The 25,568-nt window shown below is 42.9% G+C and overlaps 1 protein-coding gene across 1 annotated transcript in view; it reads right to left on the bottom strand.

Moving 5' to 3' along the window:
• RYR3 (ryanodine receptor 3) overlaps positions 1-25,568 on the bottom strand; it is a 461,863-nt gene that overhangs the window by 26,741 nt on the left and 409,554 nt on the right. Inside the window, exons 70-86 of the mRNA XM_018053769.1 lie at positions 23,667-23,837; positions 23,315-23,374; positions 20,281-20,412; positions 19,700-19,812; positions 16,326-16,422; positions 14,397-14,503; positions 13,937-13,988; positions 12,889-12,945; positions 11,574-11,673; positions 11,344-11,423; positions 9,885-9,961; positions 7,342-7,415; positions 7,069-7,086; positions 6,568-6,648; positions 6,013-6,101; positions 4,969-5,097; positions 1,418-1,522 (exon numbers count right to left, since the gene is read on the bottom strand). Coding sequence (XP_017909258.1) covers positions 1,418-1,522; positions 4,969-5,097; positions 6,013-6,101; positions 6,568-6,648; positions 7,069-7,086; positions 7,342-7,415; positions 9,885-9,961; positions 11,344-11,423; positions 11,574-11,673; positions 12,889-12,945; positions 13,937-13,988; positions 14,397-14,503; positions 16,326-16,422; positions 19,700-19,812; positions 20,281-20,412; positions 23,315-23,374; positions 23,667-23,837 — 1,542 coding nt within the window. The remainder of the gene's footprint in view (positions 1-1,417; positions 1,523-4,968; positions 5,098-6,012; positions 6,102-6,567; positions 6,649-7,068; positions 7,087-7,341; positions 7,416-9,884; positions 9,962-11,343; positions 11,424-11,573; positions 11,674-12,888; positions 12,946-13,936; positions 13,989-14,396; positions 14,504-16,325; positions 16,423-19,699; positions 19,813-20,280; positions 20,413-23,314; positions 23,375-23,666; positions 23,838-25,568) is intronic.

Here is a 25,568-nt window from a genome sequence, read left to right as displayed (position 1 = left end):
CCATTTTTCATACTGAAGAATTACCAGTGAGCTTTTGGGGAATACTATTGCAATCCAATTAAATTATCAAGGTTCCAATCACCAAATGGGTTCTCCTTTTTTGTTTAATTTAGGTTCTCTTGATTCTAATCGGTGGTGATCTGGGTACCATTCATCCCTTAAAATGTTGTATCATTGAGGCTATTCCTCCGGATGGTTTTGATACCAGTCTGTTTGGTTTTCATTTCAGCATGGCAGACAAGGGCATTGCCAAGTGGGCTCTGGGTCTGATACCTGTGTCACAGAAGGGAAACAACCCTTGGAAGGTCTGAGGTGGGGAATCTGAGGGTGAGATTAAATATATGGATTCTGGGCCACACTTCTTTTACAGATGCTATCTCACCAGGACACAGTTCTTTAGCTAGCCCTTCAGATTTCAGAAGGCTTTCCTCCCACCTTTTGAGAGTGTCACAGATATCCACAAAACATCACAGAAGTGTAGACTGTTAGAGCTAGAGGAGCCCTCTGAGGTCATCATCTAACTCCCAATATTTTCTAGATGATGAAAGTAAAAACCGGAAAGGGGAAGTGACTTCCCGGAAGACACCCATGAGGAGGTGGCAGGGTCAGGATTTTGTCTCTAGAGACTCTGCACCACGCTGCCCTGTGGGGTTGACACAGCAGTGGATGTATGACTGCCAAACTGGCAGCCCTCCCAAGAACTCTCTCTTCCCATAAGGCCAGAGTCAAAAGGGGAAAAACGAAAGGGGTGAATAGCACATTCCAAAAGAGAGAGGCAGATGTGACAGCCTTGAAAATTTTAGGTACACATTATTCACATGAATGCTGCCAGTGTGACTCTAATCAGCCTGAAACATATCCTAAAGCTCTCCCTCATGTGTTGCCATGGAGAGAGGCGATCAGCTACTACAGACACTACATTTATTTGTTCGTAATAAATGCCCTGAGTGATTCCAATTCATCTTGCCAGAGAGATGGGGAGTGAGAAGGAAAGGCAGAGATGGGGAGGAGGGGCAGCAAAGGTTGAGAGAGAAGGGAGATGTGAATTAAAGACATGCAGACATTGGACAGATCAGACAAGGTGGTGGATCATGTTCATAAACTGTGAAACAGTGACAAGGAAGCACAAGGGATCAGCACCATAAAAAGCAACTGTTGAGGCAATGATGGAAAGGATTGGTGGGAGGTACACAAAGGGGGAAGCTGTGTTCATGCAAAAGCCTGTCTGGGACCCCCCAAGAGCTGTTCATTCCCATCTCCCATTGAGGCCCTCGTTTTACAAATGAGATCTGATCTGCTTGGCTTTTCCAGGCAGTTGGTCAAGCAGCCACATCCACAGTGGGAAGACCAGGGGGTGGGGACTGACTAAGCAATTCACATCAATGACACATGGGGAATGGGGAACAGGCCACAGTACCTGGGAGAGTTTCATCTGCATGTTAGCAAACACATGGAGGAAGCCGACCACTGCGTCCCACAGCCTGCTGTGAGCCAGGCTCTGCTGGTTCCCAATGCAGGGGCCCTGGGGAGAGGAGGACATTCTTGTTTCACTGAAGCATCACAAGCTGCTCTGAAATTTGCCTTAGTAAGGACATCTGACATCAGCTCTTTCCAAAGGTCACATATCTTGTAGCTCAATATTTTCCCAGGTTACTTATTTCTTCTCCCCCACCTCCACTGTGTGTGCCCCACCCCACAACCCATCCTAAGATCCTATTTTGAGGAAAAGTCACTAGGAACTTCACAGTGTGATGATTTTCAGAGATTTTCTTTAGCATTTGTTCTTATGTTAAAAAACATTATTTTAAAAGTAAATGCTCTGTTGCTAGGTTGCAGCAGATGAATGGAAAAGAAAGCTGTGGTACATTTACACAATGGCGTATTACTCAGCCATTAAAAAGAATACATTTGAGTCAGTTTTAATGAGGTGGATGAAACTGGATCCTATTATACCGAGTGAAGTAAGCCAGAAAGAAAAACACCAATATGGTATACTAACGCATATATATGGAATTTAGAAAGATGGTGACGATAACCCTGTATGAGAGACAGCAAAAGAGACACAGATGTATAGAACAGTCTTTTGGACTCTGTGGGAGAGGGTGAGGGTGGGATGATTTGGGAGAATGGCATTGAAACATGTATAATATCATATATGAAACGAATCGCCAGTCCAGGTTCAATGCATGATACTGGATGCTTGAGGCTGGTGCACTGGGACGACCTAGAGGGATGGTACGGGGAGGGAGGAGGGAGGGGGGTTCAGGAAGGGGAACACGTGTATAGCTCTGGCAGATTCATGTTGTTGTATGGCAAAACCAATACAATATTGTAAAGTAATTAACCGCCAATTAAAATAAATTAATTTATATTAAAAAATAAAAGTAAATGCTCTGGTTGAAACAGGGCTAAAGGATACTCCTGCCAACTCCAGGCCCCACCTTGGCCTAAGAGGAGTTCTGAGGAGCTCCAGGGTTCCAAGGAGCACAATTTGAAAACAACGAGGCCCATGTGTTTCCATTGTCTGCAGGCAAAGCTACTCATTAAATGTGATGGCCACATGGCTATTTACTCAAGTAAAAAAAAATTCTGAATTATGAATGTTAAACTACTTTTAGGATTTTCTTATAATTAACCTACATGTCAGGTATATCATGTCTATCTTTTCTGAAAGCCAAACAGGGATGACTTGATGACGACTCTGCATTTTCTATGTTAATAACCTTCCCTACTTTTGAAGATCATTATTGAACCACTGTTTCTTTTCTTTTTAAAAATAAATCATTTGGAATTCTTCTGAATGGAGAGTTGTCTGTTCTTATTTATTTAGCACTTATTTACATCAGTATAGACTTCATGTATTCATTTTATGCTTTGGGTTTTAATTCAATATGACTTTATTTACATTATTTTGTAGCTCTAATTTTTCTAATTTTGGCCATTGGGAGCTCTTTCAGTTGGCTCCTGTATCCCTTTGACATACCTCCACCATTATTTTTTTTAGCATTTTCTTGCACTATAGGATTCTCCAGGCTCATCTTGTATGTTTCTTGCTCTAGTTCTAGAATCGGCCATTTCTCTAAGGAGCCTTATTTCCTTTCAATGGAGAGTGGTATTAGGAACCAAGAACTAGGCTCTAGTTGTATTTGCTGCTACTGGGGTATCATTTTTTTAAGTCCTCCTGGATGACAGAGCAGCAGAAATAGATGTGTTTTACTAATCCATGTATATACACATATCCATAAATATTTCCATACGTAACCATTTATATCTATGTTAAGATGAACATGAGTTTAGCATATGGGTGTCTCTAACTCTCCTTCATTCCCATAGGGATCTTCTAGTCTCCTCTGCTTGCTCATCAGTGAGAAACCTGGCTCATTACCATTATATTAGATTAGCCAAAAAGTTCATTCAGGGCTTTCTGTACAATTATACGGAAAAATCCAAATGAACTTTTTGTCCAATCCACTGTATATACAGTTTCAGAATTATTAACACATACCCACATAGGAAAAACGTCAACTAAAGTGCTTATTCTTGACTTTGGTCTTTCAGACTGTTTTCATTTCCAAGGTTTCTTAGGCCAGCATCTTACTCTCTACCTCTTCAATGAGACTATTTTATGTATTTTTTATACATTGAGTCTTCTGTCACATTCCGCCTATGTTCCTTATGCTTTTTCCTGTATTTTTCTACCCTTTAATTACTCTCCAAATCATGCAATCAATTTTCAAAAGGAACACTGATACTAGTGGTCTAGTGTCAAGTTCTAGAAAAGGCTTGGCTGAATTCCCAGGGAAGAGGTGAGCAGGAGAAATTTTGCCTACATCCCTAAGTCAACTAAGCATGTTTAAAATTCACTGTTCATGTACCTGTGGTATGTGATCCCAAGATGCCTCTAGATTCTTTTTTGAAATAAAACTGACTGTTAAAGAATCTCAGATTCACCCCAAAGAAGGGTGAATCTTCTTTTACTTTTGGGCTAAGTGCTCCATGAAGTTTTCTGGAGCTTAGGATGGGTTCTATAGAGAGCAAATCAGATGCTCGTCAATCTGTTCAATGATCTTCACGTGCCGTGAAACTTCAGCTCGGTCACACATTCCTAGCTGTATCTCCCTATCTTTTTTATAATCCTTGAGTAAAGACGGATCAATCTCTTCTTGAACTCCTTCTTCTTTTCAAGTCTTAGTCTTGTGTTTGTTTCAGTAAGCAGATACGATCTGAGTGTGGCAGTTGGCTCATCATATAGATCTTAAAAAATATCTTACATTCCATTACAGAGGACCACGATATGATTACGGATTTTACAGCAAATTCTGCCTGAGGACGTCCTCTATTCCTTTCATGAGACCACTGCAGGCAATGAATACATGATGCTGTAAGATGTAATAAAAAATGCTGTAAGATGTAGATATTCACCCTGAAATTCACCTGTTGATTTGCCCGTCACTATGCTTAGCATATGTGCTTCTGAAGTTCCTTTTCCATAGAGCTGATTTCTGACAAATGAGTAGGCTCTCATGAACTCTGTTTTTAACATCCAGGCTCAAGATAATATCACTGATCCCTTTATTCCTTCATACTATCAATTATTTCTCCACTCCACTCTCCATGCTTACTGAACACTTACGATGTGCCACACATGCCAGAAATGAAGAAATTTAAAACACCTAAGACATTTTCTGTCTGCAAAAAAATTTCAGTCTAGGAGGGAAAGCAAAACGTTAACTAAATCAATGCAAATCAAGTGTGACAATGCTATATACAAGTGATAGTTGGGTCCATAAACTACAGCTTTTCATAGAGTGTAGGTACTATTGGTTCCTGTTGACAGATAAGAAATACTGTCATGCTAGAGCTGGATTCACAGTCCACATGTGCAGCCAATATTCTGCAGGGAATACAGAATATGGGAATATTAACAACGTTACCTTCGTTTGCAAGCAAACACTTCATAGCACATACCTGGATGTATTCTGTAAGCGAATTGAAGATCTGCTTGGTGACCGCCAGGGCTTTGGAAAAATTGTGCTGTCCAGATTCATCAATGATGTCCTTCCCTGAGTAATACCAGTAGAAATCACTGATTGATTCCTAAGAACAAACAAGAAGAGTTTAGTATGTCTCACATATTAGTAAGTGAAGCTAAATCTCGTGTTCAGGAAGAGTACAAGAGCATCCTACATTTCCGTGACCACTTTGTTATGACAGGAGCCTGGGACTCTATGAAAAAGCACAGAGACATCAGATCCCAAGTACAGATACTTCCCCTCCGCAGGAAAGAACAGGTGAAAGAGAGGACAGTGTTCAGCCGGAGCTAAGTGACCATGTTATAGGACAATTTACTCACAATGCAAAATGTTACATTAAAGATAAATATGATCACTCAAATACTCAGCAACATAATAGCTGGCACTGTCAGTATGAGGCACTGTTCTGAGCACATTACATGTGTTAAACCTCTTCATCAGTACACTCCTCATTTTATAGATGAGGAGAATGGAACACAAGGAGGCTCAATAGATTGCTCCAGGTCATGAACTGGTAAGTGGCAGAACCAGGCTGAGAAATTAGCAAAGAGAAAAGAGAATCCTTTTTTATGTTTGTGTAGATCTTCTTGAAATTATTTGGATTTTCCTTCAAACAATGAAACCAAGTGATGTCTGAACACTCATTTCCCATCACTTTGTGTATCTCTTTTTCCTAGGGAAACTCTGTTTTCACTCACAGACTGTTTTATAGCTCTGGAGCACTGTGGCTAAGTTTACACCAGCTAAAATAAAGTAAACCAGCAGGCTAGAACAGATTTCGTATTTAACCGCTCCCTCTTATCATGTCAGTCTTCAAACTCACATTTAGGTATTTGATTTCCCATAAGTGTGTGGACATGGATTACAGTATCTTCTGCACTCAGGCTGGACCATATCCTCAGTTGTCCCTGGCCTTCTGTAACTGTCTTTAGCTTCCAGAAGAGTATACGAGGTGTGCTACCATCAGGCACCCACTCACCTGCAGACGCAGAAGGTAGTCCACGGTACTGATGATGACATTCACGGTGGTGGTGTTGCCCATCTGAGTCCTCAGGAAGTTCTGGAAATCTGAGAACACCAGGGTTGGATCAGAGCTCATCCCTGTCATGGCTGAGGAGCAAGTCTTACCCTCTCAGCTAAGCTCAGAAGAGACACACTATGTGGAAAGCCTGACAAGGGCACCCTGTTTGGGTCCTGGCAGGTGGTCACAGCACCACCCTGAGCCCACCCATCCCAGTGACACCAGAAACTGGACTTCATGAGCTCTGAGGAACTTGACAGCAAGGGGTGGGCATTTAACTTCAACGTTTGAAGGTTGAAGCAACTTAAGGAAGCAACTTAGCCTGGATGGCACTAAATAACACTAGCCATGAAGTTTAAAACTCATGTTACATTGCGTTGTTTAAATTGAGGAATGGATTAACTGTTGTCCTTGAATTAGCAATTGGTTGTGTTAAGGGTGGCAACACGAAATGAATCATAATTTTGCACCTGAATGTTGTTTTCCCTTGACGAATCAATGTGTTCCACTTACCACTGTTGTGTCCTTCACAAAGTAACTGTAGGAATCTAAAGAGATCTCGTGTAAACTCGTCATTCTGGAGTACTTTTTCACCTTGAAAACACAGAATATGGGCAAGCATTTGTTTGCTTTTTCAACATAGAATACCTTCGGATACACATGACTGCAGAAATGCTCAAGGAACTGTATCAGAGCTGTGTGGAAAGGCAACTTTGGATGAATGGTGACAAATCCAATTTAAATGGGAACTGAGGCAATGCCCAACAAAGCTAGGATTGTCAGCCCTGGGATGCATTTGGAAGGAAAACAACTAGGCTGCTGGCAGTAACGGTTCACAGTCCACAACCCATGCTTTAGAAGATGGAAGACACTTCTTTAATTAAATGACAGACTGCTGATTTAAATTGAACATGCAACCACCAAGCCGAAAATGTGTCTGTGCTGGGCCAATTAAATAAGATCCCTTAGGACTCACACACACGGCAGGAACTCAGGCCAGAGATTCAAACTTACCACGCTCACGAACAATGACTGGTGATAAGAGAAAAACAGAAGAGCACAGAGTAAGAAAACCACGAACGTCAAGATAGAGCGTCTTTAGCTAAGACTGGTTCTGTGAACACATCAGCCTGGATGTGCTTTATCAAAACTAAGGATGGAAACATCTTGCTAAAATGGAGCAAGTCCTTGGAGGTTAAGTAGCAGTGAGCAGGAACTCTAACCATAAATAGTTAACCAGGATTTTAATCGGAAAGAGAGCAGCCTTCACCTTCGTCAGTTACTTACGTGTTCCTTCCTCAGTAACCATCCCCAGGCCTTCAGCTTTATTCTGCCTCTCAAATGCATTCAAATCAAGGACACTTGTAACAGACGAAAGAAAACAAGGTTCAGGGCTATGCACACTGGGAAAATGGGTTTTTAATGTCAATGTAGCCATCAACTAAGAATATCCTGTCCTTGTATTACCATAAATTACATTACAGTGCAATTGAGTCTAACGGTTCTCTGGGTTTGTGACAAGCAGTGTCCTCTTGACACGTGCGAGGACAGGGGTCAGACACACTTACAGTCACTGTTTGTCCGGTTGGAATCCTTTCTTATGGTTGAAGATTTAGAAAGGCTTTCCAAATAAAGAAGGAATAACCTGCATCTAAGATTTCTTAAGGGAAAGATTACTTTAAACTGCACTAATTCACATTCTTCCCACATTCATCTACATTTTTTTTTTTCCTGAGAAACACAAGGAATTGTGGCTTTTAGTGCTTAGGATAAAAATCCATGGAGAGAGCAACAATTTCAGATTCTGAAGGGCCACCTCCTTTACTCTATGCTTCAGGAGCCAATAATAGCCAAGATAATGCTTTTGAGAGGCCATGGTGTCCCTATGTGTTCCTGATCCTGTGACAAGTTGGTTTTCATTTGGTCCTCACCTTCCGTAACCTTCCCAGTCACAACCACCACCAACTCCTGCTTAGCCAGGAACCCCTAGGTCAACCACAAAGCTGTGGCCATGAGGATAAGGATCATATGATAGCCAACTGAGGCTCACTCTGTTTCTCTAATAGAGTCTATCTCTTTCTACAGTATGAATGATTTCATAGAACTCAAGACCACAAGGTTTCACAAGAATATAGACCTTAGGGAAGCCTATGGCAGAGCCCAGTAAGATTCTGTAAACTCCGCTCTTCCTTTAACCACTGGGCAAAGAAAATGACTGTTGGCTTGAAAAGACTCTAGAGAAAAATCCAGCACCCCCTCTCCCCCTTTTAGGGAGTCACATATGCTCTAGAATTTAGATAAATTTAACAGAGAAAGTGAAAATTCCTATTGCTCTCATGTTGGTTTTTCCCAGATCCTGCTGTAAAAAGGGTCTGTAAAAAAATAATATAACACCATCCTTTAATTTTGGGAGGAGAATATGGACATAGGACATTTGGACATAGCTGCTGTGAAGCATCACTGCTGATTCAGGAGACAATCTGTGTAGCAGACATTTCTGACCTTTATTCCATCCCAAAATACCCATTTCAAATTTTAATTTCTTGAATGGCTCACTATTTTACAAATATGTATTATTTTTATAATCAGCAAAAAGCCATTAAAGTATCTTAAAACTTCTGGTAAGACTCAGTTGGCCTCTAAGAGTATGTCACCTATCCCTCTAAGACATCATTATAAATTAGCTTAGCAATATTAAGTGCTACAGACTACTAAGGGAGCTCAGAAATTTAACTGAGAATTTCATGAGCAATATGGAACTGAATTGCCTTGATTTTTGCCATCTTTGAGTCCACATGTACTATTTTATCCTCAGTGAGTCAGGTCTGGCAATATTACATTTTCTTTTCCTGAAATAAACGAATTGGCTGTTGGTGAGGGAAAAATGGAGCTGAACACAAGGGATTGTACTGCAGCTCAGATATGTTCCCTACAACCCAGGGGTACAATATTTAGCCAAGCCAATATGACTAGCAATATTATGAAGTTCACCGAGTTAGAAAGTCCATCTCCCAAATTTTCAACTGGACCAATGTTCCAATTTTAAGAATTATTATTTGGAAGCAAATAAGCTAGGTAATTATAACTCTGACTTCTTTTGGAATGAGTTGCAGATGATTCAATATATATATATGAATCTTGAATAAGCTGACACTTTTCTTAGAAAGACTGCTAGCTTGTTTCTGAAACAAGCGAGTATGGTAACCTTATGACTTTTGGTTACCTATTGTTCATCTGTCAGAGGGGAGGCTTACACAACTGGGTAACATAAACGGAAAATTTAATGCTTTTTCAGACAATGTCAAAATGTTCCCACATCAGGATGTACCTCTGTCAAAATATGTACCCACTAAATATTTCTTCAGGCTCAAAGAATTGTTAAGGATAGAGATTAACAAAGTACCTAATGGATCTAATGAACACAGAGCCTTGAGTCACACTGAGGTATTCCTCTTTTCCACTCTTTGCTAGTTTGACTTACGAGTATACAGGTTTAATAAGAGAAACTCACACTCAGCTCCAAAGAAAACAACGTAACGAAAAAGGAGGTAAGAGCAATTCAAACACTACACAGATGTAGACAGGTAAGCTGTGTGTGTGTGTGTGTGTGTGTGTGTGTGTGTGTGTGTGTTACATTTTCCCTTCTGAATGTTATTTGAAGGTAATCCTGAAGGCTAGAGGAATAATGCCCATCCTCTTCTGAAGTAGGTATTCTTTTCTCAGTAATTCCACAATAAGCCAGTTTATGTGGCACTCTCCCATCCCATGCTCCTTTCCCTGAACAGTGAATAATTTCTAAAAAGTGCTATGGTTGGTTTTCCCATATTTACCTGCAAGACTGCATAAGACCAGAAAGACTTTGAAAGAACCCAGCATCCTTTTTCTCCTTTAGGTAATCTAGCATTTTCTGTAAGGGAGACACATTTGAAAAGGAAAAGCAATGAAAACTCTGGCACAAACATTGACCAAGTGAGATTCAGGAGGTGGTTTTGTAACCCTGGGTAAGCATGAAAATATTCCACCTGTGGACTTAAGCCTTTCATGTGCCTGAGCCCCACTGTCTACTTAAAGAACTAGAATCTCTTAGGGCTGATGTTTTATTTTATAAAGGTCCACTGGTGTTGATGGTACAGTAGATCTTTGACGTCAAAGATTTACTGTTTGAAGCCTCTTCTCTTTGGAACAGGTTCTAGGACTAGGCTCTAGTAATGTTTATGGTTACTGAGGTAAAATCTGAACAGCTCATGCAATGTTTAATGCATTGGAGGAAGGAGCTTAGCTAGTAATGAAACTAGTTGAGGGCCCAGTGTCTCTCACAAAGAGACAGTTTGCTTTGTTCTCTATTACTGGCAAGCTAGAAACTTGGTCTGGCATAGTAAGAATCTTCTTAGCTTTTTTAAAGGCTCTCTAAGAAAGTCAACTGATGGGGTGGTGATGGAAGAGAATAGAAAGTGAGGGGTGCCTTTGAAATGGTAGTTCTTAATGAGAAATTTGGTTTGTGATGAATTAAAGCCTGGGAAAAATTATGTGCAATAGTGGTAGTTATGGATTTGGAAATTCTCAAAGGCCCTGGGGATGCCAGCAGTCTTTGAAATTTCATTTTCCTGTGCACACAGATGCTTTTATTTTTAGCTAGAGCCTGGAGTGCTCAGGAGACACTACTGCATGTCTCCCATCTGCAGCCAGTTCCAGGTCAGATCGTTGAATGAATTCCATGTGCCAGGCACTCCACTGTATATCTCTGTGTGTTCTCTTTTAATGCATGATGGCAGGGAGGTTTATTTTCATGATCCACTGCTACATCCTCTACCCACAGAAGAGAGCCTGGCCCTAGTACATAGTCAGTGATCACTAAGCAGCTGTTAATATGAATGACTGAACAAACAAGTGTGTGGGGTTATGAATGTCACTTAACTGATCAAGCTTCTTGTTCACAGTAAGGCAACTAATAAATGAAAGTGTTGAAATAAAAACCAAAGGCTGAGAAAATTTCCTCTAGAATATATTTTTTCAAAAAATCACCTAATGATGAAACAAATGTAATGTTTTTCTTTTTGAACCCTAGATAACCCTTCTTTAGTAAGCACATATTTGTCTGCAGACTCCCAGTCCTGGTTTTATCTGTTTTCAGCTACTCAACGTAATTGGCCACTGAGGACAAAACTCCAGCAAAGGTGATTCTCAGTGGCCATCCATGCAGCAGAGTCAACCTCTCTTCCCCAAAGTGTGACAGCTGTTAACTGGAAATACCCCAGGAAGTCTGCACCACCTCCTGTGAGCCCCCATTACCTGCTGCACACCGGCATTGCCCCCATTCAGAATGGCGATCCCCAGCTTCAGAGTCTCCACCACCATGGGGCTCATCTCACCTGTCGAAGTAAAGATTAGATGGAATCACCAAGGAAACAGGGTAAATCACACCTACTGGGCTTTATCCAGATTCTTTAATAATGACTTCATGTCACAGGGTGACATCTCAGTGTTAGTTAAGGGACCCATGCACAAGTCTCTGAAATCACCTTTGCTGGCGCTGATCATCTGAAGGACCATCTCGGCGGCTCCACGCTCATGCAGCCGGGCTTGCTGATAGAGGGTTTTCTGCTTTTCCATTTCTTTCTCCTGGAAAAAATAGCAGGGCGGAAGGGGATTTGTTTACCCCCAGAGAATTCACTGTAGTCAGATGAGTTGAGAGAGAGATTCTTTACTTGCCTAGGAAGGCAACACACATAATTTTGAACAAAACAGATCTTGGAAGTTTATTTTTAGATGTGACCCAGTTTTCCAAAACTGTCCATCCATAATTCAGTCACATTTTGATGCTGAAATTTCCACTTTCTGTACTGATAAGTACAAAACACAGCCCATTCTCCAGTGACGCTATGATTATAGAAAGTGACTTCAGGGACTTCCCTGGTGATCCACTGGTTAAGAATCCACCTTCCCAAACAGGGGACACAGGTTCGATCCCTGGTCGGGAACTAAGATCCCACATGTCATGGGGCAACTAAGCCCACGTACCACAGCTGGAGAAACCTGCATGCCCCAGTGAAGACTCAGCAAAAAAAAATAGTGACCTCAGACTAAAACGGTTTGTTTTCAATGTTATTAAGGACAACTTGCTGAGGGCTCAGCTGGAATTCATCTGAGCACAGCATACGCCTACTTATCCAGAAAGCTCAGACCACACTTAACAAATGTGACATGCTAGAAGCCAAAGTTTTCCAGAACTGTATCCATTTATTTTAAAAAAATACACATATTTATTTGGCTGCCCTGGGTTTTAGTTGCACCATATAGGATCTAGTTCTCTGACCAGGGATCGAACCCAGACCCCCTGCGTTGGGAGTGCAGAGTCTTAGCCACTGGACCACCAGAGAAATCCCTGTATTCATTTACTTCTGCTCTTGAATACTCGTCTATAAAACAGTACAAGAAAACTAATGGAGTTTTATTTTGAGAGACTCAGGGTCCCACACTGCCCCAAATCAAGATCGTCATTAAGTACATTTACAGAATAATAGTGCAAAAGAGACACTGGATGCAGTGTCTCCACTGCTGTGAATTTTCACTTTTGAATGTTTGAATGTGCCCTCCCATGGCCCCATACTTGGGTTGATGTAGGAGATTTCCTACAAGAACAAACTTGAAGGACCATCTGTTTACTGGCTGCCTGCTACCTTTCCTTAGGCCAACAGACAGCAACCACAGGCAGTGCACTCATCCAGGCCGACTTGCATACTCGCCGCCTGACAACGGTGGGTGAGTTGCATGGCTGATGTCAGCATCCACCCCCGAAGGCCCTCCTGGTTGGCTTCAAGCTTAGTGAGAACTCACTTCAAATGTTTTCTCCTTGTCTTCCTCCTCGTCTTCATCTTCCCCACTCTGACAACTCTGGATTCGATGCAGCCAGGAGAGGAGGAGGCAAACAGTTAGGTTAAAGGTGGGCTTAGTAAACAGGACTCTGCTCTACTGTGTGAGGGCAGAGGACGGGCTGTAATTCGCAGGCACCTCAGGACCTCAGCACTCTGTAAAACTGAGAACATTCGGATCCCAGCAGGCAACACTCTACTCTAAACACCACCTTTGTGGTTACCAAGGAGTTCAGAAAAGAGAAATGGGAACACTGAGATCACATAGTCAAAGGAGACGTCCCTGGTTTAACCACAGACCCGAACTCTCCTACTTAAGAGAGTTCTGTAAAGTTCTGATGTAAATCAAGAGATAGGGGTGCAAAGAGCCGGCCCATTCTCAACATGAATCAGAGGCTTGGCCATAAGATTAGGGAAAACCAGGATGTGAATCCCAAAGTGACCCCACAGAGCACCTGCCAGAGGACTGGGTGCTCCTGCACATCCCCCACACACCCCCATCTCTGCCCGACAGGAAGTGCTCCCACCGGAGAAGCAGTAGGTTTGCTCAATCACTCAGCATTCCAGAGGCCACTGACCCCGTGTGACCTAGGAACATCCTCTCTGGTCACTTCCTCTCTTCTAGAACACTAGCTACTTCCTCTAGTTTCTAAGCCTGTTTTCCAATGTACTGCATTTCCTGCACCTACGGACATGGTTGAACTGTTGGACGTGTTCTGAGCAGCGAGTGAAAATTCGAGGATAATCTGGATGTCTGAACCCTGTGAAGCTGGCTGAGAAGTGTCATGTGAACCCAGGCACCAGACCCCATTGTTTCTTCAACATCGTTTTCACAGGATGATGGTAGAACAGTTTACTAATGTTGCCTGCAGAGCACGTGAATTGTGCAAAGCCTAGAGCCCACGCCATGACCCAAGTCCCAGGCCAATCGCTCAATGTGACAGTTTCCACGTGCCTGAAGAGGTCAAAGGGAAGCAGGAAGACTGCAATGACAGGAAGAAAACCAAGTGTACCTTGGCCATCATGCTGGCATAGGAGGTGTACAAAGGGTCGTCTTCCAGTTTGCTGGAAAGAATGGAGGAAATATTTAGTAGACCGACTTTGACAGAGTAGAAAACACTGCGTGGCATATAAATCCTAATATACCAGTGAATTAATTAGAAGCCCTCCTCCCTTACCCCAGTTCTTAGAAACCACTCTGAAAACCTGAATCATTAATGGCTTGACATGGAATTCAGGGATGAAGTTACTGTTTCAGGCTGCTTCATCTTCAGACTCAGTGTCAGGCATTATGATGAAACGGCTATGGTTTTTGTATTTTCCTCTAGAGGTTTCTTGATGGCCAAGAACAAGCCAGCAAGGAGGGCTGTTCAAATCTGGCACCCGCTCTGTGCACACTGCCACTTGGGGAGGACAGCTTGGGGAGGACCCAGCCATGCCTGGGATGTGAGCAGGGCGCTCCACGGTGCTGACCTCCTCTCCGTGAGAGCGTTGCGGCTAAAGTGGAGGATGATCTGATGAAGCGGGTCTGGCTGCTTTTCCACCTCCTCCTCCTCCTCTTCTTGAACCTTGGGAGATTTCTACACAAACCGAGGCAGATAGGTTTCAGGCATGAATTTCTGCACGTGGCATACCACCGCACGCGAACAAAGGTGAAGCACCAGGCACAGAGCGCATCAACTCAAAGCACATAGAGAACCGTGACGTCATACGTTTATTTCAGGACAGAAGCCCTAAGGATGCAAAGTCTGGGAGTGAAATGTATATATATATATATATTTTTTTTCAGCCAATTAAATAAACATTGCAACTTTGGGTTAAAAACAAAATGGAAGAAAAAGCAAAAGCTTGACTGCAGGGGAGGCACTCCAGACTCCAGTCAGCAGAAATCTCATGCAAGCTCTGGGCACCCGCATTCAGGAGGGAAGCCCTGGAGAGTACCGAAGAGGCTGTATCTCTCCACCAACACCTGACATTTCTCTTGGAGAGGTGGGCTGGGAATGGGGTTGGGGCAGGAGTTACAAAGCACCGGGGCCATTTGGGCATCTACTACTATCCTAGACTGAACCCAGTGAAATGCTTCTCTTTCCTGAATTCAAACTTCATCCCCAAAATCTTGCTGTCCCGGAGAGATGCTATCCTGGAGCTGTGAGCCTTGCAGTTTCTCCTCTGAGAAAGTCTTTTCTCTGTCTCCTTTTATAGAAATAGCAGCTGATGCCAGATGAATAAGTTGATTTCCCAGCAGTGGTAGAACCAGCAGGGTGGACCATACTCAGTATATTGGTGAGAACTACATAGGTTGTGTGAATGGTTCAGAAGAAGGGGAAGGTTGAAATGATGCTCACTGTCAACTTCACACTAATCAAGAAACTGGGAAAATCAAGCAAACGTCTTTCTCATTGATGGGAACGTATGAAAAGATTGATGGGCATAAAGAGAAATGGAAAGAGAATGAGTGAGAAAGGATTAAAGGACAAAAGACAGGAAGAGGAAAAGAAGCTGAGGGAGATGTAAAGAAAAGTGAAAGTGAGGTTGCTCCGTCGTGTCCGACTCTGTGACCCCACAGACTGTGTAGCCTATCAGGCTCCTCCATCCATGGAATTTTCCAGGCAAGAGTACTGGAGTGGGTTGCCATTTCCTTCTCCAGGGGATCTTCCTGACCCAGGGATCGAACACAGGTCTCCCGCATTGCAGACAGACGCTTTACCTTCTGAGCCAGGGTGAAGGGGAAATACAGAAAAAGTCACATGGAAAGTATAAACATGAGATACACAGGGTAAGACTAATGGAGACTAGAGATGAGAGAAAAAGGATGGGAGAAATAAGGAGAAAGAGGAAGAGAACTAGGGCTTGGCCAAAGGAGAGGAGGGTGTATTTTCTTTCTGAACCAGGATGAAGGTCAGTGATACTGCTGCAGTAAGCTTTACCCCTTGCGTGTTGTTTCAAGTAGTTTAAGCACGTGAAGCCTGTGAGAGACGGGGCGTGGCCAAACACAGAAATGTGAGATGCAGGAAGGGCGTTTAGATGTGCCTTCCCCAAAGGGGAGCCACCCACCAGAAATGCAGGGCCTTGGCTAGGGCGGGCTGGCCTCCTGCAACCAAGGGTGCTCAAAACTTAACTTAGCATGAGCTTTCCAAGGCACAGCTGCGCATCCCAAGAAACATTAGTTGTTAATAATAAGGAGGAGGATGATCACAGGACCAGCACCTCCAAGTGAAATTCATCCTCTGGCTCTTAGGACTATTATTAGCGGGGCTTCCTCTGAGAATTCATACGGTTAGTTCCTTTCAAATTTATACACCCAATTCTTTGTGAATCTTTCAAAGTTATAATGCACACACATGAATACAAAGATCAAACTCATTCGCACCCATATCTGCTCCCAGTTGAGTCAGTACTTACAGCCAAATCCTGTACTAGTTTCTCTTCAAAGGAATACTCCTCTGTTTCTATCCAAAATCTCTGATAGCCATGGAGGAAGAGGTTAATAGAGCGGTGCCTGAGCGGAAGGGGTGAGAATGAGGTCAAGAGGGGTCCACGGGACACCTTGTTTTAGTCTGGGCGGTTAACGGTTAGTAAGCAGTTTTGTACAATTCTTATCTTCTGATTGGTCAGGGTAGCCAGGAGCACACTGTAAGCATTTATTTCAAAGAAACCAGAACCTGCTAACATAGCAGATCCTGAATATTTAGACGGCTTTCTGAATGAACTAACAATGGTTAGTTCAAGACCTGGAGGTCACATTAACTGTGTTCTGGTCTCACTGGGTCTTTATCACGTCTCCCCTCTAATGAGAATTCATTAGGTCGAGGAACAGCCCTGAGTTATCTGTGAACATGGCAATTTGGTGATTCCTTTTGACTGATCACCTGTCCAGGTAATCCAATGTAAATTATGCTGATGGCGAGCAGTGTAGTCTCAGATAGACTCAAAGCAGCAGAGTGTCCTTCTTTACAGGGCCTCTGAGGAACCACAGCTGCAAAGGCTCCAGTCTGTACTCAGGAAATAAAGCTTGGGCGTGTTGTACTCATCAGCAAAACTTCTGCACGCTTCACGGGTTCCAGTGCTGGCCCTGGCACCTGGGAACACTGAATGAACTGGCACAAGCCACTCCCTCTCTACAGGGCATGACGGACTTCTGGGAATATTAACCACTGAAGAGCAAGTAAGCGGTTACCAAAATGCGAGGAAGACCAAAGAGAAAAGGAAGGTCAAGACCAGACTCATCAAGTCTTGGTCATAATTTCTGGTAGAATATAGCCCTTACCATCTTTCTTCAAAATCTGACCAATCAGAGGTGTTTTTTTTAAAAAATTGTACAAATTTGTGTTTTCATGATCATGTTAAATCATGGTCAAGGAAGGAGAAGTGTGCAAAGAATGAGCGGGTCTCTCCACAGGTTACATTACCATTAAAATGAGTATAAGCCTGTCATACTGAGTTTTTTCATTAACCTTTTCCAGCCAAACCCGTTGAAAGGTGCTCAGGAAGAAATTGTTAATTGTGTGTCTGGGGAAAAGCATACAGGTTTTCTTTTAAAAACTCACAGCAGAGAAAGTTTCCACATGATAAAAATAAATCCCTTTAGCCCTTTAGTTTGGAAGACTCCATACAGTTTCGATTCTCATAAGATGGAGAAAAGGCATGGTACTGACCACTAGCTTCTTGTTCATTTTTATTGTTGTTATGAAATCTATATATAATCCTCCTAGGGATATAATCCTATGTATAACTTCTAGGCAGAAATCCAGGGCAGCCTCTCTAAAACAGCTGTGTTAGACACCGCTACATTAAAAATGGATAACTAACAAGAACCACTGTAAAGAACAGGGCACTCTGCTCATTGCTTTGTGGCATTCTGGAGGGGGGCAGTTTGGAGGAGAATGGATATATGTATATGAATGGCTGAATCCCTTTGCTGTCCACCTGAAACTACAACACTTAATCAGCAATACTCCAATGTAAAACGAAGTGGTTTTTCTTTCCTTTTTTTTTTAAACAGCTGGGTTAGGGGTGGAGGTGGCCATGTTTCATCAAGGAGACAGTGGATTCTTGGACTTACCATTATCCATTCAGTGGCAGAGTTCTTGAAGGAGCAACCAAAATATTAAAGGATGGTACTATCATTTTCAGTGAATTTAGAAAAAAAATGCTTGTTTTTGAGAGATGTAATTGCTGTCGAGCTGGCCTGGGAGACACGAGCTTAAAGCTGAGCCCTCTGGAGGTCATGTTAAAGGACACCGGGAATGGCTCTCTATCAGAAGGGGAAGCGAATGCCTTCTGATGTTTTGCCACTTTTAGAAAACAGACAAAAATTCTAGGCAGTTTTGCTTCTTCTACTGGGCTATAAATTTCATTTGTCTGCCAAGACTTCAGCAACCTTCAAGCCCATGACTGCCTGACTTAATTTTTCAGTTTTCTTAAATTAATGAATTCTATTTGATTTGTGATGCCTCAACCTTTCCAGAGACACTAGTCTATTTTCTCAAGAGACCTGTAGGAGCAGGGGTGTGTCTCAGAGGCCATGATTCTCCACCATCTTCAAAGACCCTAACTCAGAGAGCTCAGTTGGCCAGCTGGCTCAGGACAGGGATATGGGACACTCTGGGCAAATGATAGCCAACATACACAATTTGATGAAAGCAAAATGTCAAGCACAGAATAGTCTTTCATCTAAGATTCCAAAGAAACACATGTATTTACATGTGATACAGAATTTACTTGGCCAAGTCAGTGTCTTTTTCCTGACCAGGTGAGGCTATTCCGATTGACTGGAAGTTGATCAAGCAGTGGCTCTTCAACCACCAGCTTTGTGTATTGATCATAGGCCCAGACTTACTGACTGCAATTAGTCTGAGGATAGGAATGCTGCCACACCACCAACACTGAGTTGGCCTCAGTGGTCAACAATAAAATGAAAGTGAAAGTGAAGTCGCTCAGTCGTGTCAGACTCCACAACCCTGTGGACTGTAGCCCACCAGTCTCCTGGGTCCATGGGATTCTCCAGGCAAGAATACTGGAGTGGGCTGCCATTTCCTTCTCCAGGGGATCCTCCCAACCCAGGGATCAAACCCAGGTTACCTGCATTGCAAGCAGATGTTTTAACCTCTGAGCCACCAATGGCCCAGTCTATACCAATACTGTCCTTTACTGGCACAGCACATGTTTACACACATGCCAGAAAAGCCTCCACATATTTTTGACTTCAGAGTATAGACTAAACATCCAGGTAAATGCCTTATGTTCATGACTGGCCTCTTAGGACATCTCTAAACAGTTTCCTAGTTTCATCTTGAAGGCAAGTACATGATGCTGAAGGATTCTTGGGTTACATTTCTGTACTTGCTAAGGAAACATAATTTCGGTGTCAATCAAGTGCTTGAACATGGAAACATTGCTTCATCTATGGATGGAATTTGGGGTAAAGTCTTTTAGAAAAGTTTCCTTTTTCTAGTATGGCTTTACAGCTGCACAAAGAATGCTACCTAGGTAAAACTAGAGAGCTTCCATATGCTTACACAGCTGACTTTACAGTGCAAAAAGGTGAAGTGAGGCAGGCTTGGGGGCCCTAGGAAATCTCATCTGTTTTCAGGTTTTACACTTACCAGTGTAGGCCAGTCTACTATATGTAGACTGCAATGGCTCTGCAGGTGAAGGACTCCAATCTCTACCCCTGGGATCATGAGTGTCAGAGCCAGAAGAGAACACAGCTATAGGAAGATACCTTAATTCTCATCTCTGACTCACATGCCAGGAGAAAAAGATAGAATACTTGCCTGGGCAAGTTGTAGAGAGGGGCCATCCTGAAACAGGCCACCACTGCCCGTTTCCGCTGCTTTGATAGCAGTTTGTGCCAGACCGCCTTCTTGGACCTCAAAGGCTGTTCCACCTATGAAGAAATCACATGGCTAGGTATACACTAAGCTGATCTGGGTGGCAGAAAATACCAACAGACTTCTCAACCCTGGAAGAAATCTGATTTCTCAACTGTGGTCAATCAAAGGTACTCAGCGCTAAAGGATTCAGTTTGTAAAAGTCTTAGGTTTTCTTTCTTCTCCCAATTGTTTTTGGTTGCTTACTGCTTCATAGTAGCGTTACAAATGAGCAGGGAACTTAGATAGATTATTTGAACTAACGGCAAAAATTTGTAAAACACTGGAAGGATTAAGCATTAAGGAGTCTTGCTACCATGAGGCACCAAGATGACACTTTGGGATGACCCAGGATGATCCTTACTTCTTGCTTTCTTACAAGGGTGCTTACAGGGTGTTCGAAACTAAAAGCTGAGTGTCAAGAGAAATTTTGTATAATGCAAGGTGGTCTTGCTTCCTCAAGCCTCAGGGTAGACGCTACTTACCTGCTCTAGGTGGAAGACAGCTGCTGAAATTCTCTGCACACGCTCCACTGTCTTTTCTGGGTTGGAAGGTTCTTCACTCTTTAAAACATCCTTGTATAGGTTCAGCTGCCACTTTACAGCTGGATCATCAGACTGCAGATTGAAACATATATACGAGATGAGCAATCTCTTATACCTCTTATATAGAAAAGGCCTTTGTCTCCTATAACGGTTCCATAGTATTCAAGAGTCTTTTCTATGAATTCCTCTCTCATTTTCTCTATCATTTCTCTGTTTTTCTGGAACAATGTAGATGCTTCATAGGAACTTTTCATTATAGCCTATATGTCTCAACCCTTCTGTCATATTTTCCATCCCTTTCTTTCTGTGCTGCCTTATGATTTCCTTAAATCAACCGTCCAATTCATAAGTTCTCTTTTCAGCTGTATCTACTACATTTTTTCACCTATATATGGAATTTTTATTCCTAGTTTTTTTTAAGGAATCTCCATACCGTATATAGATGGAATTTTTAATTTCAATGATTATTTTTAACTTTGTAAATCAGTGAGGTCTTTTTTCAATTCTACATCCCCTCTCCTTTCTTTACAAAATAATGTCCAAGTTGTGATTTATAGCTTATATGGCTGCCTTTATCTCTTTAAATATTTCTATAATACTTAAAAAATTCCTTTCTGTAGTTGCTTAGGCTTGAATTCTTCCTTTTGTTGATTTTCTGTCCAATAGTCATGGATTTCTTTTCACACTGTGTGTTTTTTAAAAATATGAACTTGTATTCAGGAGTTTTGTTGACTGGCCCATATTCTAGCAGGTAGAGGCTGAGTGGTTTCGTGGCTGTTTTTACAAGCAATTCATGGGTGTCACTGCATCAAGAGTCACTTTACATAAGTTTCTTGCTCTGCTGGTGTTGTTCAGTCGCTAAATCATGTCAGGCTCTTTGGGACCCCATGAGCTGCAGCACTCCAGGTCTCCTTGTCCTTCACTATCTCTGAGAGTCTGCTTGAACTCATGTCCATTGAGTTGGGGATGTTTTCCAAACATCTTAGCCTCTGTCACTCCCTTCTCGGCCTCAATCTTTCCGACCATCAGGGTCTTTTCCAATGAACCAGCTCTTGGCATCATTTGGCCAAAGTATTGGAGCTTCAGCTTCAGCATCAATCCTTCCATTAAATATTCACGGTTGATCTCCTTTCGGATTGACTGGTTTGATCTCCTTGTAGTCCAAGGGACTCTCAAGAGTCTTCTTCAGCACCACAATTTGAAAGCATCAATTCTTTGGTGCTCAGGCTTCTTTATGGTCTAACTCTCACATCTGAACATGACTAGTGGAAAAACTGTAGCTTTGACTATATGGATCTTCACTGGCAAATGATGTCTTTGTTTTGTAATATGCTGTCTAGATTTGTCAGCTTGCCTTCCTTCCTTTCAATTTCGTGGCTGCAGTCACCATCCGCAGTAATTTTGGAGCGCAAGAAATTAAAATCTGTCACTGCTTTCACTTCTTCCCCTTCTATTTGCCATGAAGTGATGAGACTGGATGCCATGACCTTAGTTTTTTGAATGGTGAGTTTTAAACCAGCTTTTGCACTCTCTTCTTTCACCTTCATCAAGAGGCTCTTTTATTCCTCTTCACTTTCTGCCATTAGAGAGGTATCATTTGCATATCTGAGGTTGTTGATATTTCTCCTGGCAATCTTGATTCTAGCTTGTGACTTATCCAGCTTGGCATTTCACATGATGTATTATCCAGCTTGGCATTTCACATGATGTACTCTGCATATAAGTTAAACAAGCAGGGTGAAAACACAGAGGCTTTATGTACTCTTTCCCAACTCTGAACCAATCAGTTGTTCTATGTAAGGTTGTAAGCGTTGCTTCTTGATGTGCATACAGGTTTCTCAGGAGACAGATAAGGTGGTCCGGTATTCCCATCTCTTTAAGAATTTTCCGTAATTTGGTGTCATCCAGATTTGATCTAAATTTATGCCAAGCATGGGAAATTTGGTCCACACTCCTCTTCCAGATTAGTAAAATCCTCATCCTCTATGATATGTATCTGGTCAGGAAAGCTCTATGAGTTTTCCTCACTTCATCGTCTTCTCTTCATTACTAAGATTTAGACTGCCCTCTTTTTTTTCTGGCACTTAGAATTTCTTTTTCTATGGCACCCCACTCCAGTACTCTTGCCTGGAAAGTCCCATGGATGGAGGAGCCTGGTAGGCTGCAGTCCATGAGGTCGCTAAGAGTTGGACACAACTGAGCGACTTCACTTTCACTTTTCACTTTCATGCATTGGAGAAGGAAATGGCAACCCACTCTAGTGTTCTTGCCTGGAGAATTCCAGGGACAGAGGAGCCTGGTAGGAGGTCGTCTATGGGGTCGCAGAGAGTCAGACACAACTGAAGTGACTTAGCAGCAGCAGCCACAGAATTTCTTCTTACTGCCTTTTTTTGTAGTCTACTTTACCCACCATCCCTATATAGTTGGGGTAGAAAGGAGAGGCTGTTTGTATCATTTTAGTCTTCTATCTTAGGGCATAACATATTTGGGGGAAAAGCTGTTCAGATTTGCAGACCTGGAAAAATTTTAAATAGCCTTAAAATCAAGATTGGTCTTGATTTTGTCTGATTTTGGGGTGGGGGTTATAAACTCAGACACAAAGTTACTTTGTTCACAAATCTCTAAAGCTGAAAGTGCTAAAACTTCCCCCAGCTTTCTGTTACACTCTAACACACCTCACAGTCTGTAAATTCTGAGACCTAATCTAACCCCCTTGCCATGGTTTGATGTTCACACAGTGGGAGGTGGGGAGATATGTTTTACTGGACCTCCTTGCAACTGGCAAAGAAAAAAGCAAAAAGCAAGGACCAAAAAATGAAAAATTAAAGGCAGAGAGTTCTACCAATTCAGCACAAGTACACTGAGACTGGTTTCAGAACACATTAAGGAAGTATGAGTAAGCTAAGTGGGTGTGAGGCGCCCTGCAGCCAGAAAGAAGCCTGCGTGAGCTCTCACTGTCTTCCCGCTACATCACCTTTTCCTGCAAGTGCAAGTTACTCCGCAGATGCTCCTTCACCTCTTCATCTGTGTCCCTCTGTGGAAAGAGATGTGAAATTTTATTCCTATAGGTTACCATGGAAATGTAAAGTGGGGTGCAGGGATGTACTAAGAGTTTTGCTGGGATCTTTACTACAAGAACAAAAGGAGAGAACAGGCAGAGACTTATCCGAAAGAGCATGTGCTGACTCCCAAGTCAGCTGTAAAGATGATGGTGTGTTGCTTCTGCGCACCTTGGCTTCCGTTCACTGATCCCCAGGGACGGAGGGCTGAGCACAGACCACCACCACCTGTATTAAATGCTCCACCAAAGCAGATGGGTGACTTACATAGCTGTACCGTGATTTTGCGAGGGAGATCAGCTCCTGATCGCCTGGGGTGCACATATTCAGACCAATGGGCAGCATTTTCTTGAGCGCAGCCACGATGAGGGAGGTCTGGATGGAATAAAAGTCTCCCCTCCGCTTTGTCTTCTTCCGCTCCTGGTCCTGTCCTCCAGACTAGTGATGAAGTTGAAACAAACAGGGGCTCAATGATTCTGAAAGGCACTGCCTCACGTTGGAGGCAGCCTGCCTCCTATATAGGTCCTCCCTTGTATAGGTCGGGCCTTTCTACATTTTAGAGGACAGTAAAGGATTGTGATACGCAAAGCCAACCAAGGGGCCATTCAAGGCCAGCCCTGATGCTCAGACTTCTCTTTGTGCGCATGCTCACGGAACCACGTGACCAGACACATAACACCGACACCCACGGTCTCTGCTCGCTTGCATCTGGATGGAATGAACAAGTGGTGTTCCTACAAAAAGAGTGACTTGCTGACAAAATGACTGCAGAAAAGAACTGAGAATCCTGATGTGAGCAGCACTAAACAAGTGAGAGAGCATCTGCCCTAAAATACTAGCTCCTGGTCAGGGCTGGAGCGAGCATTTTGGGGCACAGGCATCCTAAGGTCTGCAGGAAAACGGGACCGCCCAGGTTGGTAGGGCTGCTTTGGGATCTGGCTGGGGCAAAGTTAGGAGAAACGGTGCAGAGAGATGAAGAGGAACCGCCCCAAGTCTGGGAGAGTCCGCCCTCCTTTGTTTATACTTTCTGGACCCTTTCCGGGGGCATTATTCCAGCAAAGTGGGAGTTTTGCAAGAAGAGGCCAATGCACTGGGTTGTGGCAGCCCCAGGCAACCAACTGAGGACCCTCTGCACCCACCACAGAAGGTGGATGTGGCTGGGCCCAGGAAAACAAGGCTCTGCCCTGCCCATGTGATACCTCATCGCTGGACTCTGCCCCAGCTGAGTGGGCGCCTGCTGGAAGTGAGGAAGGGCTGGGAGGCCAGAGGCAGAGATTGAAGTCAGGGTCCATGATGGGGGAGAACTGGGGCTTATTAAAGCTTTTGCTTTATGAGGTGCCCGTGAGTGTTTGCAGCATCCTTGTAGTTGCACAGTGGCTGGCAATGACAGAAACACTCCGCGCTCTGGGAGCCGCTGAAGGGCCAAACCGCTCCTTTGAAGATGGCATGTAAGACCTGGGGCCCCTGGCTGGAGTAGAATTTGCTTTATGGAGGATTGGTTTTCTGAGAGAAGACCAAGTAGGATCAGAATCACACCACCTTAGCGCCAATCTGTTTACTTTCCAAAGTGTGATGGAGGAGTAGTATTAATGGGTATTCTCAAAACGGAGGTGACTTCTTTTACCCAGCTTGTGGTGGCTAAGCCTTCAAGTGGTTACATGGCAGAAACCACAGTGAAATCCCTGTCAGGCAAAACCCAGTCTGACCAAATACTGCCAGACAACTCTTACTTGTGTCTGTTGCTCCAGAACAACAGGTCAGACCCAGGACAGCAGTGGGAGGGTGCAGTGTAGGAGGGTGGGGTTGAAGCAAGATACAAAGTGTCTTGTATTCTAGTCACACAGCTAGAAAACTGATTCCTACAGAAATTCCTACCTTTACTGAGAGCTTGCTGGGTTCCTTAGATGTTCTAGTATCAGGTCTATAATACTACAGGTTGTGCCTAAGGCAAAACTCTTAAGTCTAAATCACCCTTGAAAATACCTCAAATTGTCCATTAAGGATAGAACCCAGTTTATATATATATATATATATATATATATATATATATATATATATAAAATGAGGTATAGTTACATCGACATTATGTAAGAGGTAAATAGTAACATGCATATACAAAAATATGCAAAATTGTGGATTTGCTATACAATTTAAATAATTTCTTGTTTG

This window comes from Capra hircus, chromosome 10, assembly GCF_001704415.2.
Source record: "Capra hircus breed San Clemente chromosome 10, ASM170441v1, whole genome shotgun sequence".
In the NCBI taxonomy this organism is placed as follows: Eukaryota; Metazoa; Chordata; class Mammalia; order Artiodactyla; family Bovidae; genus Capra; species Capra hircus.
Note: the sequence above shows the minus strand (reverse complement) of the source record. Positions and strands in the feature narration are given on the sequence as shown.